Source organism: Solea solea, chromosome 2 (assembly GCF_958295425.1).
Source record: "Solea solea chromosome 2, fSolSol10.1, whole genome shotgun sequence".
NCBI classification, from domain to species: domain Eukaryota; kingdom Metazoa; phylum Chordata; class Actinopteri; order Pleuronectiformes; family Soleidae; genus Solea; species Solea solea.
Window position 1 is genome coordinate 1,175,677 of NC_081135.1, and position 15,534 is coordinate 1,191,210.

The 15,534-nt window shown below is 43.9% G+C and overlaps 1 protein-coding gene across 3 annotated transcripts; it reads left to right on the forward strand.

Annotated features, from left to right (window-relative positions):
• Positions 1–64: 64 nt before the first annotated feature.
• trak2 (trafficking protein, kinesin binding 2) lies at positions 65–15,421 on the forward strand. Of its 3 annotated transcripts, XM_058622555.1 has the most exons (17): positions 65–220; positions 2,382–2,587; positions 3,802–3,993; positions 5,888–5,947; positions 7,144–7,220; positions 7,310–7,426; positions 7,940–8,167; positions 8,514–8,592; positions 8,672–8,802; positions 8,899–8,973; positions 9,397–9,534; positions 9,637–9,716; positions 9,802–9,942; positions 10,029–10,333; positions 11,066–11,518; positions 11,600–11,699; positions 12,261–15,421. In XM_058622555.1, the coding sequence occupies exons 2-17, from the start codon at positions 2,533–2,535 to the stop codon at positions 13,030–13,032; spliced, it is 3,003 nt and encodes a 1,000-aa protein (XP_058478538.1). In that variant the 5' UTR covers positions 65–220; positions 2,382–2,532; the 3' UTR covers positions 13,033–15,421. The 3 variants fall into 3 exon arrangements, with proteins under 3 accessions (XP_058478538.1, XP_058478539.1, XP_058478540.1); XM_058622556.1 differs by lacking the exon at positions 5,888–5,947; XM_058622557.1 differs by lacking the exons at positions 65–220; positions 2,382–2,587; positions 5,888–5,947 and adding an exon at positions 5,683–5,723 and having other exon boundaries at positions 3,876–3,993.
• The last annotated feature ends 113 nt before the right edge of the window (positions 15,422–15,534 follow it).

A 15,534-nucleotide genomic window follows, 5' to 3' on the forward strand; every position in this document is an offset into this window, starting at 1 on the left:
TTACATTTCTTTCAAGTATTCACTGTCTTGTTTTGCGCACGTTGCACATCTCATCTAAGTTGTCTTATTTTCTTGTGTTATGTGTCACTTCCTTTACGCAGGGGCGCTTCCGTAATGCCACAGGCTTTTGTCACACTCGGGGTTCCGTCTTGTCCAGGCCTGCTGCTGGACACTAGTCTCCGCATGTTCTCCTCATGCTGTGGATATATATCGATATAGGGTAAGATTTTCGATTATAAATCACCTGTATTGTTTTTAATCAACAACTGCGTTGGTCGTCGCGTGAGCGAGGCTAACACTTTAGATGCTAACGGAAGCAGAGAAGCTGTCATCTTCCTCCTCCTCCTCCTCCTCCTTCCCCTCCTCCCCCGTAAAAGCTTTAACGCTTATCATGACACAAAAAACACAACTCATCCAAATTATATCTCATAAAATAATGAAAGAGTTCGTTTATATCGTTTATACATTGTTAGCTAGCTTAGCTTCTCACTTGCACCTTTAGGCAAATGTTGGATACACGGCTAGCGTTAGCGCACGTAGCGTATTTTGTGTTAAATATTGTGTTGTGTTATATCACAGTGTATTAGACCAAAAGTAATATGTTGTATGTTATATGTTACGTAAGAAGTACGATTTTAAATTATAGTTGCACACATGTATAGCATTACAGACATAATCTGAAATCTACTGAATATATCATAAGCATTATATCTATATATTATATATAATATAAACATATAATGTAATATCCCCGAATAGGGAAACAGACCACACAAGAAGAATTTGATTTTTACAAATAAATATTTTTATTCAATGAAGTAGTCAACAGGAGGTGTAAATCCAGCATGACAAATGTCAACATTTAGATTTGTACCCCTCTTTATGATCTACTATGGCTTTACAGTTTGATTAAAGATGTTATTTTTTAATTGGTCAACATAAACGCTGACGCTATAAACTGCTGATTAATGTAATAATAATGAAATAATGAAACAGTTAGTGAGTCAGTAAATGTGTCCCGATGGTGTCTGTTTATGTTTCAGACACAGTTTCTAAAATGGTAGCTGTCCTCAGGACGATTCCTGACTGTGACTCTGTCTGTGACTCAGATGAGATGAGTCACGACATACATAGCAGCATTTATGTGACAGATATATGGGTGCAGAATGTGTGCACCTTTCAATAATATATGTGATCATTTTTGTGTATAGACTTGCTCTGATGTCTAATGTGAATGATGTTGTCAATGGTAAACGAGGAAGGTGGAGCATCATCATCATGATCATCCATTAATCTCCAGCTTCAGTTTCACTATGATGTAAGCAGAAGCTGAATGTTGTTCAAGGTCTTTTGTCTTAGCACAGACATGTTTACACACGACCTTGTTTAATAACAACACAGATTATTTATTTTAAAGCCCACAGAGTGTGTGTGTAACACGCCAGAGAGGACAGATGTGGGTGTATATCAGGCAGGCAGAGCAGGATGCATCATGGGAAGTCAAAGTGTAAATATCTTCTGGATTATTGGGTTTGTTGTTTGGTTCATAAAATGTTTAAATAATGTCTGATCAGTGTTTCTTAAACCTAAAAAAAATCCTCAATCCTCACCAGGACCGCTTTTACTTTTCCCTTTTGGAACAGTTGTTCACATAGAAAGTAATATTTGTACTATTTCAGGTTACAGAATGAAAAGTCATTAATTATTCATGTTATATTCCACTCATTATTGATCTGGAAACTCTTCTTGGACCCCCCGGACCCTCTTGGAATCAGTGCATCACGGTGTGATACAGCACAAGGTCAATAATAATGTTTCCACTTCTCGAAAAGACAGAACATCCTGTCTCATTCTGGAACGGTCTCCATGGAGACAAGCTACAGGAAGTGGGCGGCCTCTGTGTCATTCCTCTGAAAACGTGTACAGTGAAGTGTCACATTGAAAGGAAATGGAAAAAGAAAAGCACCAGACTCCAGAAAGCTTCTTGAGATTTTACGATTCGACTGATGCACAGAAATTTAGATTAATAATGAATAAGTGTCCATCAGTAGGTTGATATGTAGTTTATATGTCACTCACTCAGAGGGAAGGAGAAAACTGTTTACAATTCAATAACAACAAAATTAACCAATGATTAACCAGGAAGTGAACAGATTACAGCAGGGTTTCTTAATCCTGGTTCTGCTCTAACACACCTGACTCAAATAAATGCATTGTTATCAGGACACTAACAGATTTTTGCAGAGGTCGATGTCCAGCGGATCATTTGATTCAGGTGTGTTGGAGCAGGGAACATGCAGAGCAGTGGGTCACCACGATCACCACTCTGAGAAAACTAGGAATACAGAATATTTCTAATTTCTGCTCTGCTTTTTTTGCAGGTAAAAGGCGTGTGTGTGTGTGTGTGTGTGTGCGTGTGTGGTCACCACACATCAGCGCAGGAACACAACATGATGTCAGGACCATAGCAGCTGCCATCTAACCGTCCAGCTGTGTGGTTGTGAGAGGAGAAGCTCCTCCCACTGCGAGGACATGTTTGAAGTCAAGCCGCGGGCGGTGGAGAAGAAGGAGTCAAGCACGGAGACAGGTACAAACGTTTGTTTTTGTTGTGTCTGCGATGTACACTTAGTCTCCGTCTGTCTCCAGTTCAAGTGGAAGGACATTTTTCTCTTCTCATCTACATTGTGTTCTAGAGCAGCGGTTCTCTCATGACCAAACTGTTTGGTTAGTTTTCCCACCCTTTTAGTGAAGATTTGTGTATATGTTTAAAATAACATGCATCAAATGAAGTGTCATTTACCAAACGTCTCTTAGAGTTCATTTAGTCACTACATTATGAACAAGTTTGCTCTTGATTTATATTGTGATTTATTTGGATCACGGTTGCTTACCTGTTTAAAAAAAAAAAAAGATGTTTAATTTTCGAATGAAGGCTTTTGTGTCTCCAGAAGGAGCTAATGTGATGAAAGTGAAAGGGGTGAGTTTCGTGGGCGTGGTGTTAAAACAGGTGCGGTGATCAGACCTGTGGAGTGGAACCCACTCTCTTTGTCTTACATTTTACAACACAGTAACACATCACAGGGTGAATGTTCGTGTTTCTGTCTTCTGTCAGGATGTGTAAACATAGCAGACGATAACTGCTCACCATGTCCCTAAATTATGAAAATGATGTTGCTTTGTTTTCCGTAACTTTACTCTTTCAGGAGAAGTGCATCAATAAACAAGCACAAACAGTGCAAACATAAACAACAACACTGCTGGCATGTATTCAGCAGCAGACGCACCGTCTCATCGAGCATAACACAGCCATAATTCACACTCAAATGTCAGCTGCCAGGTTGCATTGTGGGTGCGTGCTACATTTTAAAAGGAAGAACAAGAACGGTTGTATCAGTCGCTTAGCTTAGCTTAGCATAAAGATGGGAAGTAATGTATAGTAATGTATGTCAGCCATAATTTAAAGTTACTTCGACTTACAAATGTGAAGTAAGATCAACTGTTATCAATTCTAAATATTGTACAAATGATTTGAAGCTGAAAATAATCATAAAAAAAAACCCCCAACCCATTTTCTGCTTTGTTTACATTTATCTCTCACATGCTTGCCTGCAGTACCTCCACAGCCCACCAGGTGGCTGTGGCCCACACTGGGGAATCGCTGAATTAATGTTAAAAAGTCAGTTAAAATAATTAGATATAATGTGTTCACTTAACAACTAAAAATAAGCTTAAGTTTCATCGACACATGCTTAAAATAATAATTAATTGTATTTAATGTCCGTGTGTGTCCTCCTGTCTCAGATGAGGGTCTCGGCAGCAGCAGTGGGAGACGTTACGCCTCCAGCTCCGCGGGTTCTGGCTCGGTCGGCTCCATGTACCTGTCAGACAGTCAGGACTGGGTGGTTTCGCCCAGCTGCTCTCCAGACGAAGGCCCCGCCCCCAACAACAGCGCCATCTCGCCCCTGCTGGCAGAGGAGACCTTCCGCTACATGAGTGAGTGACTGTCTTCTTTATGTTATGACATTGTGAGTGAAGAGTGGACACATGACTGAGCAGATGGTGTGTTTGGGATTCATGTCACACACACACACACACACACTCATGGATTTACTGTGGACACAGGCTGTTATTGTGTGTGTGTGTGTGAGAGGAGAGAGGGAGGTGCAGTCAGTCAGTCAGTCAGTGAGTGAGTGAGTGAGTCAGAGTTGAGTTCAAATCCTCAGTCACGGGACAAAGGCTGACAGGAGGAGGAGGAGTGAGTGTGGATGGCCTGTAGACAGCAGAGCAGAGAGGAGGAAAATGCCAGTTTCAAACATCCACAGTGAGGAGGTGTATGATGTTTTCGCAGTGGAAGGTGAGTGGAGGCGTCTGCACGGCTCGTTTATCCTCTGAGACGCTGAAATGTGAGACGCTGCAGCTTCAGCAGTGTCTTCAAGGTCAGACGGGGAGACTGTGAATCAGTGCCGTTGTGTGTTGACATTCAAACATGTTGTGGAATGCAGCCGGAGCGCTCACTTCCTGTCACACACGTGCCGTTTCATTCAATCCAACCTGGTTTTTCTTTTAAGAAGACATTCTGTCTTCACTCTGTTCACGTTTGACCGACATTAACTTGTCTTTAGAAACTGCTGCAGCGACAGAAGCTTTGGAAGCTGTTTCTGAGTTACACTTTCATGTTTCTGCCTCTTCCACTTGTGCTGCGTCAAATCAAGCGCGCTCTATTATTAGCAGCTGATGTCGTCGCAGAGACGTGGAATGTTAAAATGCACGTGTCCTCTGCTCGTCCTCACACACACACTCACTCACTCACTCACTCACTCACTCACTCACATACTGTAAGAGAAGAAATGCATATTTAGACAACCAATCTGTGACTATGTTTGTCAGCAAATAGCCCAGGAAATGTAGTTTTTTTAGCATAATTCTGTAATTTAATATGAAACAAATTAAAGATTAAATTATTATTTGCCATGTGCATGTGTACGGCTACTGTGGAATTACTCTGAATCAATTGAGTAAACGTTTAAAATGGATTTAAACACTTTATATACTCTACATAGAAGCTCATGTGCTTTCATGTCCAACACATACAGACATGTAAGTGATTCTAAAAAGTGTGTGTGTGTGTGTGTTTTTCTTGGTTCAGATTTAACTTTTAACAATTTTTGTCTTTCACATTAAGCAGAATTTTTAAAGTATGTTAACTTGCTTTTGTAATAATTAATTCTTACACCACACTGAAGTCCATAGAGAAAATCAGTGATTTTAGCTGGCGGGGACACGCGTGCGTGCGTGCGTGCGTGCGTGCGTGCGTGCGTGCGTGCGTGCGTGCGTGCGTGCGTGCGTGGCACAGTAACTGCAGATATCAAATGTGTGTGTGTGTGTGCCTTCCTGTGGTTATTTATAACAGCTGATTGTTGGGGGTGTGAGGTCACTGTGGCTCTGTGATTATCTGAGCAGCTGTAAAGTACATGTATTTAATTATAAATGTGGAACTTACCCAATGAAAAGCGTTCAGACAAAGAAAATCATCTGTTGTTAAGTAAAAACTAACTTGTTTCATACAAATGTAAACGGATGGATTCATTATTATTTTTTATCAGTGGTCACAGCAGGCGTTCATGCTGCTCTCAGTCCACACTGATGCTGCAGTCATTAGAGATGCTGCTTCTCTTCAAACAGGTGGAAGTGGGCGGAGTCTGGCACCGGCAACACCCACACAGGTGCACAGAGCAGCTCTGAACTAACCGACGTAGTTTCTGTGACACAGCGAAGTCGAGTTGATTTACTCCAGCTTCTGCTTCCACTCTCTGCTTTAATTCTGTCTTTACTCCTAAATCTGTCTGATCATCTCGTCTTGTTCTCTCTCTCTTCTGTTTGTCTTTAGCGTACCTTTCTTTGGAGTCCTCCTCTTATTCCCACCCCGGCTCTCAGAGCCTCTCCAAAGGTATCTATCTATCTACTGATCTCTCCTTCCTTCCTCTCCTCTTCTGCTCTGCCACCCCTTCACTCAGCTCCAGAGTTGGAGACGGGCTTTGGTCCTGGAAACTCTCTGTGATGTTTGTTGCATGTAGACGAGAGCAGACTTCTACTGTCTCTGTAGACGGCCTGTAGCTCTGTGTGTGTGTGTGTGTGTGAGACTGTGAGACGGGACGATGTGTAAATTCCTTGTCCTGACTCCAATCAGTCCAATTCATGAGATTGTGGAGACTCTGGTTTCTACCTTCATTTGATTATTTGTGCACATTTTCTGAAAACATTCAGATGCAGGAAACAAAACGTGACCAAAACTAAGTGACAGAATGTTGCAACTTTACAAAAACGTGCTACTAATGTTGCAAAGAATTACTGATCTTACCAAAAAAGTGTCAATGTGCCAAAGAACTGTATAAAAACATGTTACTGTTTAAAATGTTATGTTGTTTCAAAAATATGTTACTAAAGTTACAAAAATCTTAAACGTTTAAAAACATTACTTCCTTTACCAAAACAAGCTACAAAATGTCATTAAAATGTTGTTAAAAACATGTTACTTATGTTTAAAAGCCTTAGTTTTGTTACCAAAAAGCCACATAATGTTATGTTATCACAAAATGTTACATAAGTTACAAGAATCAATGTGGATTTTCCCAAAAATCTTAGTGACTGTTGTAAATTTACAAAAACATGTTAATGATGTTTAAAAAAATTACTTTAATTACCCAAAATAGGTACAAAATGTTATGTTATCACAAAAAAAAATCAATATTGTGCTATAAAATGTAGCCATGTCATAAAAACATGTTGCTATGGAGCCACATTTTTTTTGGTCAACATTTTAAAATGAGAAACAAAATGAGTGGAAATATGCAGCTCCCTCCCCAGCTCAACATGAATCACTAGGACTGTATGTTGGTGAGTAAGTCACTCACAGAACATATGAAGACTTCATGTTATTGTCAGTGATGTTTACGGTGATGTGTGATCACATCGTCTCGTCTCCACACTCTTCATGACCTCCTGACCTGAAGCAACCACAACGCCAGGACATTTAAATGTACCTGCTGATGCTGTTGTTTGTGGTCAGAACATTTGTGTGTGTGTGTATGTGTGTGTGTGTGTGTGTGTGTGTGTCTCCTAAAGTAAAGTGTGTTCTCTGAACAGTCCTCAGTTCTGACCATGTGGAGCAGATGACAAAGACGTACAATGACATTGAAGTGGTGTCGCACCTTCTGGCTGAGGTAAGAGTGTCCACACACGCAGCAGCAGCAGCAGCAGCAGTGTCTGCTCGTCTGTTTGACCCTGAGTGTCCTGTCTTCTGGTTGGACAGCGGGACAGAGACTTGGAGCTGGCGGCTCGGATCGGTCAGTCGCTGCTGCAGAGAAACCACCTGCTACAGGAGCGCAACGAAGCCGTGGAGGAGCAGCTCAGTCAGGCTCTCGACCAGGTCACTTCACATGTTCTATATCACAAATTACACTTAACTTAAGAATATTATGCATTAAATATTCAAATATTGTATATAAGTGCAATATTTCATGTAAATATCAAGCTCATACTGTATATTTTATATTTGACTCTACTTTTTAATATCTTAATGGTCCATATTTTTATATATTAAACATTCATAGGTGTGAAAATATTATTTATTACCTTTATCTTGACTGTCTTTGCTGCTGTAACCATGACAGCAGTAAGTCAAATTAAGTACTGACTTAACTTATTTTAACTTATTTACAAACAAAGAAGGAAAGAGTCAAGTGAGTCATACATGAGATACTGGAGTGAAGTACATTTAAAAGCAACATAAACAAGTATTCTAATTATTTTAAATAAAAAAACAGTGGACATTTGCATATAACTTAAAAAAGGTAATGGCCCTACATTGGATCCCTGTGGAACACCGCCTCACTAAATCATCTGTCTCACACGACTCTCTCTCTCTCTCTCCTGACTGCAGGTTCATCAGCTGCAGCATGAGCTCAGTAAGAAGGACGAGTTACTGCGGATGGTGGCCAGCGCCACGGAGGAGAGCGAGACCGACTCCAGCGTGTCCACGCCCCTGCAGCAGCGCAAGACGCCGGGGTGCGGCGCCACCATGACTCCTGCCGTCGCTCTCAGCCAGCTGGAGTCGCTGCAGAGCAAACTGCAGGAGCTGGAGGACGAGAACCAGACGCTGAGGTCTGAGGTACGAGGGTTTTTACAGAGTGGAACAGGAGGAAAACAGGGAGTGATGCAGGATTAGAGCGTGAAAACGGTTGTAAACTCTCGATTTATTTCTGCTCGTCAACTCACCACTGATTCTGTTCAAGTGAGTTACAAACAAAAGCCAGAATAATTCTTTTTGCAGAAGAAAACCCAAATCTATCATTTCAACGTCCTTTTCAATCATCACAGTCAAAGTAACTTAATGTTAAGAAATACTTTGTACATGTTTCTGTTTGGAAATCAAAGTGTTTTTTTGTGAGTTTCAGTGCTTAAATCATTCATGTAGATGATGATTAAATGACTGTGACTGTGTGTTGGTGCTGCAGGCCTGTCAGCTCAAGAGAGACACCATCACGTACGAGGAGAAGGAGCAGCAGCTCGTCAGCGACTGTGTCAAAGAGCTGCGTGAGTCTCACACACACACACACTTCATCAATGTGGAGGGCTGTTTTTAACGTGTGTGTGTGTGTGTGTGTGTGAGCAGGTGAGTCCAACAGTCAGATGATTTCTCTGACAGACGAGTTGTCTCAGAAGAACGAGGAGCTGCACAGACACCAGGAGGAAATCGCTCAGCTGCTCTCACAGATCGTCGAGCTGCAGCACAGAGTCAAAGAGGTGAGGAGTGTGTGTGTGTGTGTGTGTGTGTGTGTTAACCTGTGATTCAGATCATTTAGAGAGTGTATCATCATGTGGTGTGTTGTGTCTCTGTAGTTGGCTTTAGAGAAAGAGGAGCTGAGGATTCACCTGCAGGCGTCTAAAGATGCTCAAAGACAACTCACCGCTGAGGTACCAGCACACAACAACACACACCAAATAATAATTATTCAGTCTGCGCAACTGTAGAAACATGTGTCAGAGGCTCCTCCCCCTTCCTTCCTTCCTTCCCTAAGCAACAAAGGGTCAAACCGTTACCAGCATATCCACAGTTACAGGCTTCAGTTTCACTGAATAGAGCCACGCTCGTGGCCTTAGAATCTGATTCTTTTGATTACATGTTACGTTACGTGCTGTTAGAGGTCTATACTGCTTCCATTAGCAGCTCTGTCGCTAGGCAACAGTGGTAAAAAAAAAAAACACTGGGGACAGATCAATTAAGACACTGCTCATTTAAGGCTCATTCAGTGGTAAAGAGAACACAGTGATTCATGGTGTCAGGTGGTTATTCACTAATAAATACACAAGGTCAATGTCTCTGTGTGTGTGTGTCAGCTGGACGAGCTGGCAGAGAGAAACATGGAGTGTGTGGAGATGCTGCACGAGTCTCAGGAGGAGATTAAAGAGCTCCGCAGTAAAAACACTCCCTCTGCTGGACTGAGACGACACCTGTCCTACGGCCTCTACCCCATGGTAAGAATCACACACACACACACACACACACACACACACACACACACACACACCCTGGACTTAAAAAGTAAATAAAAAGACTACGTGTGTGTGTGTTTGCAGGATTCTCTGGCAGCAGAGATCGAGGGAACCATGAGGAGAGAACTGAGTGTAGAAGAAGAAACAGCCTTTCAGGACCAAAGGTGAGATGTGAGCGGACACAGCACACATGGACGGTGTTTGTTCCAGACCTCGTTTTTTTTGATCTTCTCCATCTTCTTCTTGCAGAATATCCCAGAAGAAAGTCTTCCAAACAGTCCGCTCCATCAACGCCTCGTCCTCACGGGCGGGTTCTGCCACGCCTCCTATCCCCGGCTCAGGTCAGAGCTCTTTAGTGATGACGTCACAGCCCTTCCTGTCCACTCAGAGGTAAGACACACACACACACACACGCTGATGTCCTCCTGTGTGAGGGAGACGTTTGGACACCTCATTAACCATGTCTCTGCGTGCAGGGACGAGGAGAGGATGGGTCAGCCCGGCTGTCCCGGTGGAAACGACCTGAACAGAGCTCTTCACCACCTGTCACTGCGGCGGCAGAACTTCCTCTCCGAGCGACAGTTCTTCCAAGCAGAGCGAGAGAAGAAGCTGCAGACTCTGGCAGGAGGAGCGGAGGTGGAGGGAGGAGGCAGCAGCTGCTGCAGCTCACCCATGGGCAGTGTCTTCTCCTCCTTCTCTAACCTGTCGGAGCTCTCCATCACCTCCAGCGCTTTTAGGACCTTCCTCCCTGAGAAGCTTCAGATCGTCAAACCCATGGAAGGTTTGTGCGTCCTGTCATCCGTCGCCGTCGCCTTGTTCAGATGAGGTTTGATGTGATGTCTCAGGACCTCCAGTTTAAGTCTATGATATCTTAAGAACATGTTCACGTCTTTATCTCACTGTTAGAACAGGAAACTGAAGTTTGTAAATCACTCACTCTCCCACACCAAAGCCCAGAGAGAAAATCAGTGATTTTAACATCACACACACACACAGGAGCTGCTGGTCTACTGCTGCCTCGTGTGGTCACTTTGTGTCACTGAGTTTAAGTCTAAATGAAATATTTCAATTGCCAAATTTTAAAAAATAAGACATGTGAACTTGTGATGGAGGCAGCAGTGGATCAACAACTCGTGTGTGTGTGTGTGTGTGTGTGTGTGTGTGTGTGTGTGTGTGTGTGTGTGTGTGTGTGTGTGTGTGTGTGTGTGTGTGTGTGTGTGTGTGATGTTAAAATCAATGATTTTCTCTATGGGCTTTGGTGTGGGTGCAGTGAGCAGCTTTCAAAAGTGATACAAACTTCACTTTCCTGTTGGAAAAGATTGTTTAATGATGGTTAAAAGCAACAAAAACATTCTTAAAGTTAAGTCTATGTGTATTTTAGTCAGTGAGTTTTTTGTAAAGTGGATAAAATCTGTTTTTGACGGCCATGTTTTCAGTAAAGTGATGGAACTGTTACTTTAAATGAATCTCATCCACCTGTGTGTGTGTGTGTGTGTGTGTTTGTGTGTTTCAGGCTCACTGACGCTCCATCACTGGCAGCAGCTCGCCAAACCACACCTGGCCACCATCCTGGACCCACACCCAGGCGTGGTGACGAAGGGTTTCCGCCCGCTGACTCAGGACGTCACGTACCGCCTCTCTGACATGGAGGAGGACGAGGAGGGCGAGGAGCACGGATGCAGCGGCATGCTGGAGAAGGGAGCAGCGGAACGCGGCAAGGAAGAGGAGGATGAAGAAGAGGAGGAAGGCGGGATCACTTTCAAAGTGCACTACACATCCACACCAGAGGAAAGGAAGGACAGGAAGCACTCGGTGTCTCCTCTCGTGACATCACCCTCCGTGTCACCTGCACTTCCTGTCACTGTGACGTCCAGCCAGTCGTGTCTGACCATTCCAAGAACCTCTGCAACAGTGGTCCAAGCACAGAGTCACATGACCTCAGTGACGACAACAGCCTCGTCCTCTGGTAAACTGTGAACGCTGAGCGTTAAACTTGTTGTTGTTGTTTTACGATTCTTTTTTGACCTGCTTTGTTTTTTGTATTCAGTCCCAAATCCAGGAAAGTGTCACAGCTCCACCTCCTCCACCTACACCTTCACCACCTGCCGCATCCTGCACCCCAGTGACATCACACAGGTCACCGCGAGGTCAGTCACTCTCAATAAAAAAGCCCCGCCCCTTTTTCAGTGTGTTCTTGGCACGCTGCGAGTTGTTTTATTAAGTCTGTGATGTCTACGTCACATGTTCACGTCTTTATCTCAGTGTTAGACTGAAGTTTGTAAAGCACTCACTCTCCCACACCAAAGTCCACAGAGAAAATCAGTGATTTTAACATCACAGTACACAGGAGTTGTTGATCCACTGCTGCCTCCATCATGACGTTCAAATGTCTTATTTTGTCACTTCAGTGTTTGAAATCCTTTGTTCAGATTTACCTCAGTGACACAAAGTGACCACATGAGGCAGCAGTAGACCAGCAGCTCCTGTGTCCCTGTGAGCTAAAATCACTGATTTTCTCTGTGGGCTTTGGTGTGGGAGAGTGAGTGGTTTACAAACTTCAGTTTCCTGTAAAAATATTCAGTGAAAAAGTGAAAATAAATGATATTTGTGTTGACATGGATTTAATAGACTGACTCTTGTGTTGAATAGTGTTTCCTGCTGTGATGTCACTGAGGTGTAAAAACAGTTTCTCTGTGTGTGCTTCTCAGTTCTCAGTCGTCTCTCCTCGTGCACACTCCCAGTTCCATGAGGACGGGGCCCAGCACGCCCGTCACTCCCTGCAGACTCAGTCTGGGCGACTCCTTCCCTCCTCGTCGCCCCGCGGCTCCCACCAGCAGCCTGGCTAAGCTGGTGCTGGAGAGAGGCATATCTGCACAGGTGTCCACCGACACTCCGCCTCCATCTCCCAAAACCACGTCCAGACAGCCGCTCTTCCGCTTCCTTCCGAACACGCCCCCAAACTCACCCTCCCACTCTCCCGCGCCCTCTCCTGTCCCCGCCGAGTCACGGCAGCACCCGGCCGACAATTTCCTGGCGTCGCGGCCTGCGGAGCTTTTCCTCCAGGACGTTTACGGCTTAAATCTGGGCCGCGCCCCTCACCCCGACCTTCCGAGCCCCTCCCAGGAAACGGCGTCCCGGCCCGAGCTGGTGAGCAGCGTGGGCCTGGTGGAGAGGCTGCGGCGGCTCGGCTTCGCGAAGGTTCTTCACGCTTCAGAGCCGCGGCAGGATTCTGCCACGTTTGTGTCGGCGGGTGGAGGGAGTCTGTTAGACGGACTGAGACGCAACCAGAGTCTGCCCGCCATGATCGGGGCCCGCGCCGGGAAATCAGCTGCTAAAGCTAACCCTCGTCATCTTCATCCTCCTCCTCCTCCTCACCCCACCTCCCTGGCGCTGCCTCCACCTGCGTGGGGAAACCTTAAAGAGCGGCGGCGACACTTCGCCTCAGTCTCTCATGTTCCATCGAGTTCAACCAAGCACTGAAGAAGAGGAGGAGGAGGAGGAAGACAGTCCTCATTTCTCCTCCTTCTCTGCCTTTGAAGAGACAGAGACTCTGATTTAACCAATCCCTGCTTTTAGTGACTGAATTTTAAAGCACAATTGAGCTAAAGTGACTGTTTTAGTGACTCCGCGGTGTGTGTGTGTGCTCATGTTAAGGCCTTAGCTCCCTCCTGCACACGTTTATAACCATCTCTCTGTAGTTCTCCTGTCAGGCTCTGGATGTTCAGGTTCAGGTTCAGGTTCAGTAGAGAAGCAACATGGATGTGGTTCAAGGTGTTTGAGGAAGTGTTAAAGAGAGGAAGAGGAGGAGCAGCGGAGCAGAGCGATGAAGAGAAAGGGTTTCTGTATTTTGTTTGTTTATGAAAGAAGAAGAAGAAAAGAAGGGAGGAAAGAATGAGCATCCAGAGTCTTAAAGTGATGGTACAGGTTTTTAAAGTGTGGTTTGAACAAGTTCTGGATCATAGTTGGCACTTTAGACTAACTTTTGTACAAGAAACTGAAGTTTGTAAACCACTCACTCTCCCACACCAAACCCCACTGCTGCCTCGTGTGGTCACTTTGGGTCACTGAGGTCAATCTGAACAAACAAGTTCATACCCCAAAGTGACAAAATAAGACATTTGAAGTGAGTGATGGAGGCAGCAGTGGATCAACAACTCCTGTGTGTGTGTGTGTGTGTGTGATGTTAAATCGACAGTTTCCTCTCTGGGCTTTGGTGTGGGAGAGTGAGTGCTTTACAAACTTGAGTTTCCTGTTGAAAAAGTCTGTCTGACAGTGAGATAAAGACGTGAACATTAGTGTTTATGTCCAGACTTCAGTGCAGCTCTGACAGTGGTGTTCTGTAATAAACCGTGTGAGTCGACCCCGCGACACGTGAGGTCATTTCCTGCCAGGCTCAGTCTGACCACACAGCAAACATCAGGCCACTTTTAACTGTTGTGTGTCTGGTGTTTCCTGCTGCCTGCATGACCTCACCTACAGGTCCCAGCATGCACCTGTCGGCAGAAGGATGGGGTGAGAACCAGACAAAAACAAAAGCGTGATCTGCCTTTTCCTTCCGGAGCCAGTGTTAATAATTTTTAATGGTATGAGGCCTTATGTTTGAAGCCAGCACTGTTCTATGTGTGTGTGTGTGTGTGTGTGTGTGTGTGTGTTTGTGCACACTCAGTAGGTGGAAGTGGTTTTATTTTGAAGGATCACTGCACGGTGAACAAGGGGGGGGGGGGGGGGGATTCATTAATCTCAGGCCTGTGGGGCGTTCAGGTTCACTCTGTTTTGAGGGGTTAAAAACATTGACACATGATTATTCTTCACACAATCACAGGATTTGTTTAAAGGGTTAGTTTGGGTTATTTTTTTTAAAGTGTGGTCGTATGAGGTACTGAGACACCTCTTAAGAACATGTTCACGTCTTTATCTCACTGTTAGACGGACTTTTCCAACAGGAAACTCAAGTTTGTAAACCACTCACTCTCCCACACCAAAGCCCATAGAGAAAATCAGTGATTTTAACATCACACACACACAGGAGCCGTTGATCCACTGCTGCCTCCATCACTAAGTTCTAATGTCTTATTTTGTCAAATTCAGCCTTTACATTTTTTTGTTCAGATTCACTTCAGTAACACAAAGTCACGAGGCAGCAGTGGCTCAACAACTCCTGTGTGTGTGATGTTAAAATCAGTGATTTTCTCTATGGGCTTTGGTGTGGGAGAGTGAGTGGTTTACAAACTTCAGTTTCCTGTTGTTAAAGTCTGTCTCACAGTGAGATAAAGACATGAAACATGTTCTTAAGACTTAAACTGATGTAGATTTTATTCATTGTATCTTTTGTTAATTGGCTTAAATCTTTCTTCTTTGTCTCAGGCTGGTTCTCCGTATTAAAAAAAAAAAACCTTAATTGTCCCTTTAAAATGTGGACGTATGTGGAGGACATGATGTCCAGGAGCCAGGAAGTTCAGAGCCAAACATTCTTCAGTCTCAGTTTTTGCACTTTGAATTTATTTCACCTTTATTTTGAAAATCACTATGTGACGTTTTATAGATTCTAACATAATCAGCATAACGGCTGCATGTAAGCTAACATTTCACCATGACATTATAATATATGTAGCATTGCTCCTTTGTTTTATTATTATTTAGCTTTTATAAGGCGACGCCCACAGAAAGGAAAAACAAGTCCAGTTTTATTTTTGAACAGTGAGAGACAGAGGTTCAGGTTCATGTCGTGTGTGTGTTGTCCTGGCTCATGTCACAGTCTGCTCTGAAACTAGAACACGTGGCTCCTTCTGTTTTTATAAATAAAACTCTGCAAAACAAAACCTCGTGCTTTCACGTCAAAGATCACGGTTTGGTTTTGTGTAAAGATTCACCTCTGCCATGTTTTTCTAATCTGCTGCTGCAGTGATTCAAAAATGATGTTTTTATCACCACACTGATCATTTAAAGGGTTTAAATACTTAATAATAAATGAATAGTTTGTTT